This window comes from Motacilla alba, chromosome 19 (genome assembly GCF_015832195.1).
Source record: "Motacilla alba alba isolate MOTALB_02 chromosome 19, Motacilla_alba_V1.0_pri, whole genome shotgun sequence".
In the NCBI taxonomy this organism is placed as follows: domain Eukaryota; kingdom Metazoa; phylum Chordata; class Aves; order Passeriformes; family Motacillidae; genus Motacilla; species Motacilla alba.
The window spans coordinates 3972743-3989533 of record NC_052034.1 but is presented as its reverse complement, the minus strand read 5'-3'; the positions used below and the strand labels follow the sequence as shown (position 1 = coordinate 3989533).

Genomic DNA, 16791 nt, shown 5'->3' with positions numbered 1-16791 from the left:
AGAAATCAGATTTGGGGTTTAGTGAAGCCCAGCCCTGCAGGGATGCCCTGGCCCAAGGGGATTAAGGGATTGTAGGGCTCAGGGACCAGAGGGAGGGGAGCGGTGGTTCCTGGAAAGGCAGCAAAGCCCTGGACCCTACAAGGGCACCGCGTGGAGCTGGACGAGCATTGGCTGAGCGGGCAGGAGTGGGCAGCTGGCAAAAAGGCAGGGAAGAGGTGACATCCTTGTTTGCCCGGCCAAAGGGGTGGCAGGGAGGGGGGGGGCTGCAGAGGCACCCCTTGCTCGCCCTGTCCCACCACAGCCCTGGCTCACTCCATGTCCCATGTCCTTAACTCCAAGACACATCCCCAGCAAGAGAAGAAAAGGCCCTGGGAGCCTTTCCCCAGCTGGTGCAGGGGGAGGAGGAAGGGATGGGGCACCCCAGAGACACTGCCAGCCCCTCAGTGGCAGCCCTGGCCCCGCACCCTGGTGCCCTCTCAGTTCTGGCCTGGTGAGAAGCTCCTGCATGGATGCTGAGGCTGAGTCCAGGGAATTTGTCTTTCTCAAGTCCCTTGCTCCCAGCAAGGCCACAGGGACCCTTGCATGGCCTTTCTTGCCACAATGGAGCAAAACCAAAACCAGACACAGGTTGTCCAGTATCCAGCTAAAACCTCACATGTCCCTTGGAGCTGAAACCCAGAGTCCTCCCCACAGCCCCTGGGTCTGCAGCAGCGCAAGGAGGGCACCTGCAGCATCCTGATGGTTTTAAATACATGACCCCCAGAATCTTCCCTGCAATTGCAGCGTGGGCTGCAAGTACCCCTTGCTTGGGAGCACAGCTCCATCACCTGGGACAAGGACAGGGCCACCCACGAGAGGGAACAACCCCTCTCTGGCTTTCCAGATCCCCACTGCCACCCCATGTTCTGAGAGCAGCACAGATCACTCCCTCACCCTCAGTCCCGATCCCTAACAGGAAGCCACACACCTTTGTCATCTTCAAAATAAAACTTTTATTCATTCGGTAACAAGAACATTGAATCTGCACATCAGTGCACAAGTTCACATTTAAAAACAGCTGAGCACATTGGTCATAAAGTCTTTAGGGGGAAAGGGGACGATCCCAGCCACCAAGGAAGATCCAGGAGGGGCAGACAGAAGCGCTCCCCTCCCTGATTCACAACCCCACCGCCAGCTGCTCGGCCCTGGACAATCCCTACAAACCAGCGCACGGACGTCACATCTCCAGAAAGGAAAATAAAAGGCACTGGCACCTTCTCTCGTGCCAACAGAGATGTTGCAGCGTGGGCGGGCTGTTAGCACCTCTGGCAGCACTGCCGGACAGGCACCGAGCCCTGCACCGGCCCGGGCCCCCTGCGCCAGGCCAGCACCTGCCTCTGCCCCACACCAGGGCTCGGGGCCTCTCCCACTGGGGGTGTTTGTGTGGAGCCAGGGCCAAATTAAGGCAGGAGGCACCGTGTGGGGAGCAGGGCCCTGTGGTGGGTATGGCTTCCTCCTGCCAGAGAGCTGCGAGGCGCCCGGAGCCTCCGGCAGGTGCAGTGCCCCTGCGGCCACGGATTCCCAGCTCGCTCCTCCCGGGAGGTCCCCAGAGCAGCCGGCGGTGGGGAGGGATCCCTTCCACCAGGCCTTGGCTGGCAGAGGGACACCGAGCTAATCCCTGCTCAGCTCAAACATCCGAGTGACCCAGAAGGGCGTCACCTCCTGCCACCCGCTGGGACTGTGCCCCCAGGAAAGGGCCGAGAGGGGAGGGATTTGTACAGGTCACAACTTCTCGAGCAGACCAGACACACACTCACACACACACAGAGCACCCACACACACCACCGAGTGCAACAGGACGCAGTGTAAAACCAGTTTCACGCACACACAGTCTGTTTGTGCAAGGCTCACACGTTACAGTACGGCCGGGACGGGGCAGCGATGGCTGGGATATTGTACAGGAGTCAATGTAAACAATAAAGCGTCCTCCGAGAGGCTTCGCCAGAGACCAAAGAACAGTTGCTTTGTACAAAAATGCCCTTAAAACAACACGTTTCTCCCAAACCCCCTCTACCCGCGAGGCTTGTCAGCTGCTGAGCGCCCTGGAGGTGCTGCTGCTCCCCGTGGTGCTCAGCAGGTCACAAGAAGCTCTTGTGGGGTGGCTACAGGAACCAGGAGAGAGTCATCACTTCCCACAAGCCACCAGCATGGAAAAGGGACAATCGTCCCCAGCAGAGACCTCTGATGCCAGGGGCTTGGTGGCTTCATTGCCCAGACACTGGTAAAGGAGGTCCATACCCCTCCAGTCCATCCCCTTCCTGCCATCCTGCTCAGAGCCTCCAGACCTCCAAGGCCTTCATCACTCTGCAAGAGAACCACCTTTCCCGACTCCCTCTGCCTGCCCACAGCCTTCTCAGAGAAAAACCAGTTGTGCTGGGCCAGAGCCAAGGACAAGGGGACAGCAAAGCACCTCCCTGCAGGGGCCTCTGCCCCTCTGCTGCTCTCCCCAGCTGAAGCACCCGGAGAGCAGCTGAGTATTGGAAGGAAGCAGCATTTCTGGTCTGCACCGAAGACCCTTCCCCGAGGGCATTTCTCCTGAGATCAAGCTGGGCAAAGAAACCTGATCCTTTTCCTCCTCCTGCCTTCTCAAGGGAAAAAATTCTACACAGGGCTTTTCCCTCCTGAGCACATCCTTGTCACCAGGACATGCTGCCAGCCAAGCATGCACCCTCCAATGCAAGGCAGGCTGGTGGCAACCAGTCCCGTCACCCCTGGAAGGGCAGGCAGGCACGTCCTTGGGGTCAGAACGGTGGGCAGTGGGGCCTGATGAAATTTGTAGGGGAGGCAAGGACTGAACCTGTCCTTCTCCAGATGACATGAGCCACTTGGCCTTTCCACAGTGCCTGCCCTGCTCCGGAGCCAGCTGGAGCGGGCTAGGAGAAGCCACATGTCTTTCAGTGTCCCAAAGAAGTATCTGGCCTCCTGGGCCAGGGGCTTGAGTGACTTCTGGTGACTGAAATGGCCTGGGAAGACGTGCTGTTGGACCCAGGACAGGGCTGTGCTCCAGCACGGGTACCAGCCCCCTGTCAGAGTTGAGGAAAGGGAGGGACAGTGCTCGTGGCTGCTGGAGCACAGACAGACTCACAGACAGCACAGGAGGGCTGCCCTGGGGGCTACAGGAGGGCAGCGAGGTGGCATTACCTTGCCAAGCAGCTGCGGGCTGAGGATACCCCACACCCCCTCCCCAGGGCAGGCAGATGCTGCTTCCCAATACTCCAGAGCGCTCCAGTGCCCTGCTCCTCACCAGCTCAAGGGGAGTTTGTCCCACCCGAGCCTGCAAGGCTCTGCAGTTTCAGGGCTGCTTTCTAGGCACGGGCTTGGCTGCTGCTCCTCCCACAGCCACTCAGAGCCTGAGCCACTCTGCACCTTCTCTTTGCTTTGCTCCTCCCCAGCGGGCAGGTCTGGGCCCCAGCCAAGCACCAGCTCACACAGGACCTGCCACGGGACTGGGGACAGGACCCAGAGCTCCCCTTGGCCTTTCCCTCTGCTCCTACAGCACAGGGACAACCTGCTGATGCACACAGCTAGAAATGAGGAGCTTTGGTTTAGCCAAACTGCTCAGAAACCACAAAATAATTTGCTGAAATTTGGAGCAGAGCCTTCACACACGGTTCCTCCAGGGAAGTAAGAACCTGCAGAATGGCTCCGAGCAGCCAAAGGCTTTCCACGTCCAGCTGGCACCCCTGGAACCCAGCTTCCAGCAGGAAGGAGATGGGCAGACACACAGTGCCCCTCCCACAGTGGGACAACAGGGGTTCACACAGGACTGGAGGAGCAGGGACACATTTGGCATCCAGGCTCACTTTTGGAAAGGGAAGACAGCTTATAATGTCAAATCCACTCCCATGTCTGTGCAGATCACAAAGAACAGCACTGAGTTTGAGTCACGTGGGTTTGTTTTCCAGTTTACAGAATGCAGTCTTGCCCTTCTTTTTTTTTTAAAAAAAACATAGAAAAGACAAAAAAAATCATATAAATATCATATATACAATTTAGGCAAAAAAAAAAAAAAAAAAAAAAAAGAACAGAAAGAAGAAACCAAAAAAAAGAGAAAAAACTTCCAGAAAATATTTTCCCTCTGGGTCTAGAGTTAGGAGTGAGAGCAGAGAGGACAAAGCTATGCATTAAGGGCAGTACGTCATGTAACAAAAACAGCTCAAGTTTTGGGAGCCACCAGAAACACCCGTGAGCATGGCAGAGGGGAGAGGGAAACTCAGGCAGCACAAGAATAGCTTTGGGGCAGAGGGCAGAGGACAGATGATATGGCCATGAACTTGGAAGGCCCACAGCAGTATTCAAGTAATGGGAGGGTTAAAACCCTAACGAGACGTTTGTTTTAAAAGAACACTGGCTTTGGGGGTAGAGGTGAACCTGGCAGCTCCTGGAGGAGCTCTGCCCCACCTCAGCACAGAGCAGAGAGCTCTGTGTGCCCCACGGCAGATGGGAGAGCTGGTCTTGGTGCTGCCCAGGATTATTAGAGCCCATCCACTGGGAAGATTTACCCCTGTGTGCTCCGTAGGGGGAAGCACCAGCTGAACTGAGCCCAGGGTGTTTGTCCTGAAGCAGCTTTGTGAGGGATCTGCCAGCATGGTGGAGTTCCAGTTTGCAGAATAAAAGAAAGGCCAAACAAAGGGACCTTGGCACAACCTTCACATTTTCTGGGGCTCTCACCCCACCAACTGCCCAGCACCATTTCAAGGCATGGGGAAAATTCGAGTCAAGAACTAGGATCTGCTTGTAAGCAAAAACTCCACCTTGCCAAAGCAAGCCAACATCAATTTTCTCATGATAAAGGCGTTCTTTTAAAACAAACTATCAACAACAAAAAAAAAGAACATTTGAGGTTATCTGAGTTAAACTTAAAAAAACCCAAACAGTCCTGCAGTCAGAGTCACACACAGAAGAACCAACCCACACCTACATGCGCCAGGAACAGTAAAATGACAATATATATAAAATTAACCAATAAAGTGCATGTTCCTTATATTACACCTGCCCCTTGCGTGAGAGCAACACCACAGGTTCTGGGTAAGAAATCACAGCCAAGGGCCCAGGATCACATCGTGTTGTAGAGGGGATTGGTTGTCCGCTTTTTGTCATTGGTCTTTTTGAGCCTCCTCAGAGGATGAGTTCTCCCGTGCTGCTGCCGTGGGGCAACAGCCAGAGCTTGAGATGGAGACAAGGAGTCCAGGACGTGCACCTGGAGCAGCGGAGGGCCCTCCCCAGAGCTAGTCCACGTGGGATCTGCACTGGAGCACAAACTCTGCTGGCTGGAGCTGCACTCTTTGGCGTACTGAGCCAGCGGCCTCTCCACCGGCATGCTCTGGGCAATGCACTCGGCTGTTCTGAGCTGTTCCACAAAATGCTTTGTGGGCTCTGGGGAGGAGAGGCGATGCTTCCCACACGCCCTCTCAGAGCTCCTCTCCAACCTCCCCCCACAAACGCCTCGACCGAGGGCAACGCAGGTGAGAAGCACCGGGTTGGCACTGGAAGAGGCCGACTCCCTGTCGTGTAAGTCATCCTTGGAGAGCTCCAGGCAGTCCAGTTTGGCCAGGGATGCCGAGCGCTTCATGTGGGAGGGTCTGGTGAGCCCTGCGTGCCGGATCCGAGCCTCTATTTCCTTCGCCCGCTGCTTGACCGGCCCGGGGCTGCTGGAGCGCTCCTCCACGCTGAGGCTGCTGGAGCTGTGAGGGAGGCTGTAACACAGGAACGAGATGTCCAGAAGGTCCATGTTTTCAGCACGCTGCCTGCTGAAGTCCTCACTGTTCAGCTGCCTCGAGATGCCAGCGCCGTCCCCACAGAGAGGTTTGGGATCGTCCCTGAACGGCAGAGTCGCGTCTCCCTCGGCGCCACACGGCGCGACCGGCTCATCCTCTGTACCCGTGCTCTGCTCGGTGACACCCTCCAGGTGAATGACGCAGGGGCGAGGAGAGCGCTCGAGGCTGGCTGAAGGTGGACAGGTCACCTGGGCAGAGGGAGAAGCAGCACTGAGGTGAGCAGATATCCCACTGCCTTCCTTGCTGGGGCTGCCCACGGCGAAGGCAGCCTGCTTGCGTACCACGTGCTCCGGCGGCGAGGGATCGGCCGGAGCCTTCTCCAAGCACGTCGAGGGGTTCAAGTTTTCATCTAAAGGCGGGGTGGCCGCAGCCAGCCCGCCCTGCTCACAGCTTGTATGGGGGCGCTGCTCCGCAGGCTTGACCGTGAGGGTGTATTCGATGATTTCGATTCTCTTTGGGAGGAGGGAGGGCAGGGATGGCTCCTCCGTCCCGTCAAACGAGACCACTGTCCTGCGCTCCTGTGCCGCTCCCTCCTGCCCCGGGCCGGGCTCTGCGGGCAGGGGCTCCTGGGCAGGGGGCCCGAGGGGTGCAGGCAGGTGTCTGCCCACAGGCTGCTCTGCCCCGGAAGGCAGCAGTGGCTCCTCCAGTGCCTTGTCCCCCTCCGGAGCCAGCTCCAGGGGCGGCTCCTCGCTCCTCCCCCGTGGCAGGAGCTCGGCGGCAGGAGAGTCGTTCCTGGAGTTCTTGCGGGTGGGTAAAGTGCAGGCTGGGGCCGTGTGCTGGTGCTCCTGCTCCTGCCTCAGGCGCTCCTCGAACTCCAGCGTGGCGCGCCGGACGGAGCCGGGGCACCACTTGGGCTCGGGCTTGGTGGAGCCACGAGGCTCCTGCTGCTCCCCGCCAGAGCTGCTTTCCTCCAGGTCTGATCTACCAGAAGACAGCTGCAGAGATGGCGCTTCTTCCTGCTCAGTTGGCAGAGGGTCCTTCTCCTTCTCCTGGTGTCCAGCACAGGCTCCTTCACTCTGCTCTAACTTTTCTGATGCCCAAATCACCTCCACTGGCAGGTCATGCACCGTGTTCCTCTTTGGTGTCTGGCTGAGGTTGGCTGAACCCTCTTTCTGCTGGGCAGGTCCTGCTCCCTGGTTGATTGACTCGATCTCTGTGATAATTTCCTTCACAGAAATGGCATTTTCCGAGTGGGATCTCGTGAGATGACCTGCACCAGGCAGCTCAGGGACCTCCTGCAACACACAAACAGGAGAATTACAAAGTGCATCAGCTGTGCTGGCACAGAGCAAAGAGCTGCAGGTTAGAGAAAATAGGGGTGCACATCCCCAAAGGAGCAAAAAAGCACGTGACAGTGATCACTTACGCAGGTTTTTTACTGTCTCTGAGACTGAATTTAACACACTCCAGGCTGAATTGTCACTTAGACTAAGATCTAAGAACCCTAACTGCAACAAACTCCAAGTAAAGGTAGCTTTTTTGCGAAAGCTTTTTAAATGAAGAAAAGTCCAACAAACAAAAAGAATCCTGATACTGCTAAAAGTACCATTTTGAGCTGAAAACATGACAAATTCTGCTCATGTATGGAGCAGGCAGAAGTAGAGCAAGAAGAATGACCAAGCATTGAAATACTCTGGTTTCCCAGAGAAAAATGGCCAGGGGGACTCCCAGTCCCCACAGACACTCTCTGCCAAATCACAGGAGAGAGCATTGGCCTATTATATTTGGAAGAGCCTTACGGCCTCACATGGAGATGGAAAAGATTCAAGCAATGCAGGATGGAATTTAAATAAGAGAAGCTCCCAGAAAATGATGGCCCCGGACATCATCAATCCCTGTGAGAGTCCTGGAGGCTGAAAAGCAATTACAAGAAAAAGGTACCTAAATTTAGAGGTTACTAAATTTTGTCAAGACCATCTCTCTACCCAGGAGAAGTGAGCCACGACGTGCCCAATTCCATCACTCCAGACCTGGACAGGTTAATTTCTTCCTCCAGCAGTGGAAGCTCTACACCTGCCTTGATTTACTACCCCAGTGCTTCCCAACCAGGGAAAAGGGCCAGCTTTGCCCCATTCTTTGGTGGATTTCTCAAGTCAGATAAATATCTGTGCAGATTTGGGATGTTGGCTAGGCTCAGGGCCTGGCTATATTAGTGGGTCAAGTCCCACCTTTCTGCTCTCCTGATGCAAAACTCAAAAATAAGTTTCTCATGAGAACAGCACAGCAGGTCAGGTCAAGGTCGGCTCATGGCCTTGCCAATGCCAGCAAACTGATGTTTAAGGAAAAAGTGCAGAAAAGGGCAAGTATCTAAAAGGGAAGGAAGGGAGAAGCATCTAGCAATCCCTCCCCAAACACTATGTCCAGTGAAAGCAGGGCTAGAAAATCTCATCCACAGCCACCTCAGAGCAGAAAACAGCCCACAGACAGGGTCGAGCAGCAGTTCCTAAAAAACCCGAGCAAGTTATTTTAACCTTTTGTTGCTCTTCATCTGTGGAAGAGTCATCGGATGGCTGAGGAGAGTTTCCAGGGCTGTTCCTTCGAGCATCTGCACCCCCATCTGCAGCAGGTGGCACTTCCAGCACGGGCACCCTGGAGACCCCATTCCTCCCAGTCCCTTGCTCCTCTGGCCTGGAATGGGAGCAGGTGCGTGACCGGCTCTCCTGGGAGAGCTCCACAAATTTCTCCAAAGCGCTGAAGAAATCAATCCTGTCTGTGCTGAGGTCTGTCACTTCGGGCTGAGGGTTCTGTTGGAGACCTAGGGAATTCTGGTTTGGGGATTGGGGGAAGTCTTTTAAGCATGAAGTGAATTCTTCCATGGGAACCAAGTGCACGTTCATGTCAGGCTTAAGGGCATCTTTTTCTAGATCATCCACTGTCAGATCAGGAAACTCTGTTATTTCCAAGGGGTGCTGGAGCTGCATTAAGGCCTCAGAAGCACGGCAGTTGTCAGGGGGGACAGAGTCCACACAGCACCCTGCTGTACAGCCATTGATATTGTTCAGGTTCAGCTTGTCCTCCATCTGCTCAGTGTGGAAGTCTCTGCAAGTAAACTCTAAGTGGATCCTTCTCTCCTTCACACACACGTCCTCGATCATGTTCGTGTCCTCTGGGAGCTGCTGCTCCCTGCCCAGCTCAGCTGAGTAGATGGGAGACATGGGCTGCTGGTTGTCATTGGTCTTGGCCTCTGAGATCTGGTCAGCTGAGGTGGTGATCTCCTTTTTGTTCAGCTCCAGCCCAGCCTTGCAGATGGGCTCGTGGTGATCTGAGAGGTCGCTGTCCGAGTGCGAGCGCCACAGTTTGTTGTGCCGCTGTTTGCTGCAGGGAAGGAGAGCAAAGGAAAACAGTGAGTAATTTCTACATACCACAGCCAGATCCACCTTGTTGTAAGAGGACACAACCTACAACAGAAACTGTGCCAGATGCTGGAGTCACTGACCACAGCTGCGGCTTCACCTGAACAGTTCAGGGCCAGACCTGCTGCTGGAGAAGTTGACCCAGGAATGAGCCACTTTCCAGGAGCTAAATTCCATGGCACCATTCTGCTCCACACAGCCCTCCCTATTTCTCAGCAGTGTCAGATCCATCCACTCAAATGCAACATTTAACTGACTGCAGGATTTGGTCCTCCTTTCTCAGTCAGCACTTTTCCATTTGCTAGCAGGTGAGTGGTGACCAGAAGAGAGAGAACCTCTTGTGCTGGACACAAGCAGGTGGTGGACACTGAACAAAGTCAAATCTCCCTCGTGGTTCCTCCTCTGAATAGCTTCAGTTATCAATAACTGGCTCTTGTAACCAAGGGATAGGGTGGGATGAGTAGAGGTGGGTGTGTGCAAAAACACACAAGACATCCTGAACAGTAAACACACAGCCCAAATTACCACCCACCTTCCACAGGAAGGAAGCTCAGAACTCCTCCAGCTCCTGGAAAGCCCCTTTAGGAAAGTCTGAGCCATCAAAAGGCAAAATAACTGCCAGTGGCATTGCATCACCTTGCTCATCTCCACCTGCCAAAAACCCCAACCCATGCACCTGGGCTTACAGAGAGCACTGCAGGCAACTTCTTGCCATGAAATGCCAGAGCTAGCCCAGGCTGCCAGGGTTTGTAGTGGCCACAGGGATGTGTTTCCACCCATTGCCCCTAGGAGGAACACAGAAACCACAGAAACCTCCTCGGAGCTGCAGATCTTGCAAAAACCCTCCAGTCCCTTGCTAGCATGAGCAGGCACTCCCAGACACATCCAGTGGCCGCGGTAAGTTAATTAATAGATGGTATTGAGCTAATTACCACGTGCCAATTCAGTTGTGGGTGCCCAACAGCTAAGGAAAAGAATCCATTGTAGATTTAGCTTTCCAACCCTATAATCAGTGACAACCTCCCCGTGTGACACAGGGCAGAATCAGGTCCTGTCACAGGAGAGGAGGGTCACAGTCAGAGGCCAAAGACACTGTCCTGGGGTGCACATGCTCCATCTCCAGTGGGTTTTGGAGCAGTTTGACACTGGCAGCAGAAACAGGCTTGTCCCTGAGGCAGGTTCTTGCTTGAGCTCTGTCTGGAATGTCATCTGACATATCTGCTCAAACAGCCTGGGGAGCTCCTGGTGTTTTCTGAGGGCATTTCAGTGCTCAAATCTAGCTCTCTGCTGCACATTTGATTTTGAAAGTGAAGATTACCCTCCAGCGTGAGCAACTGGCACAGATCTGAGGACCAAACCAGACGTCAAGCACCACTGGCAGAGGTGTGCTGTGCTATTCCCCAATCTGACAACCTGCATGAGGTTCAGATCAGAGAACAGGAGCCCACTTCCCTTCCCAGAGCCCACAGCTGCCTCTTGACCTTCCTGGGAAACATTCCCGGTGCTCGTACCCACACCAGCTCTGGACCAGGAGCCCCCCACAACTCCCACCAGCTCTCCAGGCTTGGGTATAAAACTGCTGTTGATTCACAAACTACACAAGGCACAGGAGATCCCAAACACTGGTTTCCTGTAACTTATCTATAACTAATAAGAGTAACAGGCCTGGCTCAGCCTTGCTGTGTTTATCAACAGAGGGAGGGGACAGTTTAACTAACCCCAGGAAGCACGACAGTCCCAAAGAGCAAAACACACTTGTTGTTGTGACTAAAAGCAGGCAGGGGGTTTTCATTTTACAGCTGGAAAACATATCCCAGTTGCTATAACCCCAGCAGAAAACCGTAACTGGATAGTGCGAGCACATGGCTGCCCTCACATACCTTCCCCCTGAAACTGGAGCAGTCACATGAGTGTCAATCTGTTGAGGTGTTTTTTATTTTGTTGTTTTGTTTTTGGTTTTTTTTACCTGTCCTTGAATACTGCAGCAATAAACAATGCAGCCAGAGGGTAAAGCTAAATAACACAAAAACAAGAGGAAAAAAAGCAGTTTGGAGCTGAGAGAGGAAGTGGATAAAGAGGGACAGCCTCTGCAGCATGGAGGGGCCATTCCTTACTTCAATGCAGCTTCATTTACTGCAGGCTTTTTCATCCTACACAGATGTAACACACTGCTCTTGCATTTTTTAAAGCCTCACAAGTAATCCTGTTTGTGCCATTGTACAGGGACTTGCAGAGCAGGCTTGTGCTTCAGTGGAAGGGAGGCCACATGCTATGAATGGTGGCAGCAGGAAAGATACACCTCCAAAAAATAAATTACTGAAAGACAGGGAAAAATAATCCTTAACCAAAATGTTTGTACAGGGTGGCTTTGCAGGCATGTCACCAGCTACCAGACTGGCAGATTACCCAAACCAACTGCTGGGCTCAGGGCTGGATGATGTGAGACAACAGTTGCTCCCACACCAGAGCTCCTCACAGGTGCTTACCAACCTGTTGGTGCGTTTTTCACACCTGAAAAAACTTCTTTTTCTCCATCCAATCTACACCAATGAGATCTAATTTCGCAGTCTGCTCAATGCACACTACACTGGTCAGGTCATCTCTGGCCCAGAGTTCAGCACTGACCTTTACTAACTGGTGCCAGCAGCATGTTTGGTGTCACATGAGGCACCCCAGGCACGTGTGGTGTCTGTCTCAAGGGGTTTCAGTTCAGCAGGGCACTATTTTTCAAAATTGTCTATTCCATGTGATCTGTCCTGAGACTTGATACTACTTGGCTGCTTTTTAGAAAGAAAAGGGTCACTATGGCAGGCAAGCAGGGGAAAGGAAGGATGGGAAGAGGTGGTGGATGAAGATCCTGTGGGTGCATCTGGTCAGGGAATAAGTTGGGAGGAGCCCTGAGGTTGTTTACTTGTGCAGAGAGGGAAAGAGGAAGCACACTCCAGTGACAGGGGAGCTCAGACCAAGGGTTTGGTGTAAAAATTGGGAATCCAGGCCTGGCCCAGCAACAAACACAGTCAGGCTGCTGGAACAGGTGGAGAGCAAAGGAGGAAGAAAAAGCTATTACAATGAAAGGGAATGGAGGTCTTTGCAAGTGGATAGAACAGACATGAAGGGGCAGAGGTAAGAAGTGTGCCCTAAAGATGCGTGACAGAGCTGCTGTAAACAACAACATATAAAACAATGGCTGGACTCTACCTTAAAGTTATTTTCCAACCTAAATGACTTTACAAAACCAGGCATCTCCCAATTGCACTAAAAAGCTTGAAATTTACTATTTACTTTGGTCCAAACCTGCTAAGATCCCCTCCCGTGGCAGGAGGCTCACATTGGGTAACTCTGTTTGCTGCAGATCTGCTTCCAGGCAAAGCACACCAGGATCCCAAACAAAATACCATAACCTGGCAAAACAAGAGTATCACTACCTCCTTCCTGCTGATCACGTGAAGACATTGCTTAACACAGCCTAGAAACATGCAATATTTATGTCTTTTTGCTAGTCAAGTGATTGGCTTGGGATTACAACACACTTGCCCATACCCAGGCCCAGCTCCAGACCAGCCTCAGGACTCCAGGCAGGAATAAACACCACTGTTGCAATGCACAGAACATCCTGTCCCCTCCCCTCACACCAACACTTACCAAAGGGATCTAAATAAAACCAGACCAGCTGCTGAGGAGGGGCATGTTCAACAGGGAACTGCGAGGAGACAAAGCGAGTTCCCTGCCAAGTGATGTTACAAGCAACAGGGACATCATTTATCTCTGCTGGAGCCTGCATAGCTCTGAATGCTGCACTCAGATAACACTTCATGGGATGCTACTTTCCAAAAACCAAACATCCTAGAAGTCAAACAGCTTCCTGACAGCTCCTGGTTACACCCATTTTCCCAGGCTGAGCTAACCCTGAAAACAGAGCGCTCCCTTTCCTAAGAACCCCAGCTTGCACAACACAGCGATACAGGCTCTGACTAAAAGAATGGAGTCAACCATTGAAGTGTTACACCTCAACACGGATTATCAGGATCAATCCTTCCACCCACCTGGCCAGCAGGATGCCTTGGTACTCCTCCAGCTGCCGCATGAAGCTGGGGTTGGGCTTGGTGACGGTGCGCCGCTCCTTCACGTAGTCGTAAGCCCTGTCCAGGTTCCAGCCGTACTCCTTCATGGCATAGGCAATCACCGTGGATGCTGAGCGGCTCACTCCCATCTTGCAGTGCACCAGGCACTTAGAACCATTTTTCCTGAAGTGGGAGAAAGAATAAAAGAGGATCACGAAACAGAAAACATCTGACGAGCTTAAGAAAACAGCAATTTCTTTACCAGGGAATTAGCAAACATATTTTCAACACTGTGGCCACAGCTGGAGTCCAGGATGTGATCTGATAATCCAATTTACAAACTGGAGCAAGACACACAAAGAAACTGAAGAACAAGGTCTTATTAATATTCCTAAGAGATTTTGTTACAACAGTTTTTCTGAAGCTGTCATTGCAAAGTGGAAAAACACAGAGATACAGGAAAACCTCTGAAGTCTAGTGTGGCACCCTTGAGCCCAGCCCAAATGGCCCACTGGCATCAAGCCATATTCCAAGTGAAAAGAAAACCTGTACCACAAACATGGTGTCACAATTTAGAAACACATCCCAGAAAGATGCAAAGCAGTTCAGAGCAGCCTCTAGCACAGAGATGCTCTTCTACTGCAAACCACAAAATGAAAATGCTGTGATGCTAGGCAGGCAAGGAGGAAAATCAGTTAATAAAATCAGCAGGAAAACAAAATGCTTAGTACATATCTTCTAAACATGTGTTGTGTTTTCTGAAAAGACTTACTTTGCCTTGGAGATGAATTTGTAGGTATCATTCCAGTAAGCCAGAAGATCTGTAGCTTCTTCATCATAAACCCTGATATTGTGGTATTCAAAGAGCCCAGGGAAGAAATTATCTATTTCTCGAGTCACATTCAAAATGTACCGTACCCTGCATGGGAACAGCAGAGAGAAACACAGCTGGGTCAAAGAGATGTCCCACTGCTACTCTGCAGCCTTGCCTTGCTTTGCCAAGGGCATTTGGAGTGCACTCTTGAACAAAATTCCCTGGAAACCAGGAATTAATGCAAGGAAGCAGCAGCTAACACAGACAATAGGTTTTGCTGGGCACTTCAGAGCCTGATAACAGAGATCCACGGATAGAAACTTCCTCTGCACAATGTCAGGTCACACTGCCCACCACCTCTGTTCTACATGTCAGCAACACTTGTGCCACTGGGGCTCCTGCAATTAGTGTTTGCACACCTTCTCCAAGCCCCTCTGTGAAGCTCTCCCCCTGCTGCACCAAAACCACAGGAAGATGGAAGACTAAGCCTCCCAGTAACACCAGAGCTAAACAAACACATAAAACAACTACAGAGAGATGTAACAGACAATGAGCCACCGGGGAGGATTTATTTCTTATCCCTAAATTTTCTGGAAAGGAAACTGCTAGAGAAAGAGTGTGGTATTTATGTACACAGCACTCAGTATTTTGAGCCCTGAGGGTTACTCGTAAGATGCTTATGAAATACACTCATGCTGGGATATCAGGCAGAACAAGGCAACTGCAAGAGGGTGACATCCCTTTTCCCAAGCAGGTATGAGATCACTGGCAATCAAGCAGGACCTGTTGGATTCAAGGAAACCACACCAGACCCTGAGCTCACCAGGAAGAGTCAATTTTGCCAGGCTGAATTTCTGAGGTGCAGAATTATACTATCAGTTCACCAGTTTGATTCTTTTTTTTCCACTGGTTTGGCACAAATAAGCCAAACCCATGAATAATTATTTAATTGCAAAATCTTGGTGCTTATAACCACCTGGTCTAGAGAAAGGACAATCTAAACTTGAAAAGTAGAAAGGGCAGGAAACAGAGGAACCCATTGGTGGAGTTCCTACAGGACTTTACTTCCTACTGGGCCCCACTCAGAGGAACAAATGCTCTTCTCCACATTTTCCTTCCTGCACAGCCTGGAGGTCTGAAGTGGCTCTGTTATCAGTCCAGAACTATGGGCTGGGGCTGAGGGCATGGAGCCAACTATGCAGCATCCAGTTCAGTAATTGCAACTTTTTACTACTTATAGCTATGAGCTTGCTGCCTTCCTTTGTGTGCCTTGGGGACATCAGTCAAGGTCAGGGTAAGATTCTTTTACGTTAAGGTGCCTGGTTGTTGGACAAGGAGTTTGGAGGAAGCAAGAGCTTGTTTGGATCTGCAATCCCTTAAATAAGACTCAGGTTACACAGCAGGTATGGCACAGAGTTTGTTGCACAGAAAAGTGTGGCCAGGCTCTTGCTTTTAAGCTGACGGCCTGAAGCTACTCACCCTCTGTTCTGCAAATCTTCCAAATTGGAGGCATTCCATTCTGAGCCCTGCAGGGAAAACATGCAAAGGGACACATCAGGCAGAAGGAAGGCAAGGCCAGGCAACTGGTGGAGGGAGGGACAGTCACCAGTGAACCAGAGGAGGAAGCTGACCGGCCAAGGGTTGGAGAGTTGGGGGTCCTTTGAGCACAGGGGCACACAAGTGGTAACCAGGACTAATGCTCACACCTTGTCTCACCCCATTAACCAGATCCCTTCTGAAACAAGAAGCAGCTCTGCCAACAAGAGCCCAGCACTGTGTGGTGGCACTTCCTGCAAACCGCTGACAAATCAACCTCAGCAAGACAGGACCACTCCACCCTTTCCCTGGAGGCTGCTGCCAGTTCTGCCCCACAGAGGAGAAACTGCCTGCATTTAAGAGCCATCCAGGTGCTGTTTACACACAAAACACCCATCTCGAACATCAAAGGCAGCAACACCTAAGCTCACTTGGGTTACACCTCTTCTCCCCATGTTCAAAGCCTGTGTGAGCAGAGAAATTAAGACATTTAATTAACCCTGGCTAGGTAACCCTCTCCTCTGCAGCACACACAGGGCCTCCAAGCTGCTTGCTTCCTGCTCAAACACAAATGTGACTGAGGACAAAACCACTCAAAGCCTTCCTTCAAAATTTAAGGTGCACAAGCTCTCTGCTTCCCTGCCCTAAAATGGCTCCCAAATGGAAAGATGACCCAGATGAAGATGATTGATTGTATTTAACAAGGCCCAGACTCAGTTGAATGTTGTCTCTTTCAGTCAAGGAAGAAAAATTTAATTCAGGCCTGGGAACCAGCAGCTTCCACAGGTAGGGAGAACAATGCTGCAGGAGTGAAAGCCTTTTCTCCTGTCCTTAGATCCACAATTACCAACATCATCAGTTCTCTTACTTCCTGCTTAGTTCTTTTAGCACTCCTTAAATGGGATCGCACAGGGCTCTTGCCTCCACCTGGAAGGAAACAGCTCCTTGCCTCTCTGAGCCCTCACAACACAACCCTGCCTCGCAGCACACGCTCCTGGGTGAAGCTGGTGCCCAGCCCCAGCAGCACTGCTCCTCACCACAGCAGCTGCTCTGCAAACACTTTTATTCCACACAGTAACCACAGCTCTTCTTGGTGCTGCCTGCAAGCCTTGTTTGAAAGGTTTTCTCCCCATTAAAAGCACTCAGAGCCAAGACTCCAAGCCCTGCAGTGCATCCAGCTGCCTGTAACAGCTTTGGCCAGCACCATAAGC

The 16791-nt window shown here is 52.0% G+C and overlaps 1 protein-coding gene across 5 annotated transcripts in view; it reads right to left on the bottom strand.

Annotated features, from left to right (window-relative positions):
• Nucleotides 1-953: 953 nt before the first annotated feature.
• Nucleotides 954-16791, bottom strand: part of SSH2 (slingshot protein phosphatase 2) — a 90118-nt gene continuing 74280 nt past the window's right edge. For 4 of the 5 annotated variants that reach the window (XM_038157852.1, XM_038157853.1, XM_038157851.1 and 1 more), the window contains 5 exons: nucleotides 15524-15570; nucleotides 14003-14149; nucleotides 13213-13413; nucleotides 8288-9131; nucleotides 5096-7051 (listed from right to left, as the gene is read on the bottom strand). In XM_038157852.1, coding sequence (XP_038013780.1) covers nucleotides 5096-7051; nucleotides 8288-9131; nucleotides 13213-13413; nucleotides 14003-14149; nucleotides 15524-15570 — 3195 coding nt within the window. Of the gene's footprint in view, nucleotides 7052-8287; nucleotides 9132-13212; nucleotides 13414-14002; nucleotides 14150-15523; nucleotides 15571-16791 lie in introns of all 5 variants that reach the window. The other variant, XM_038157848.1, reaches the window with a different exon arrangement.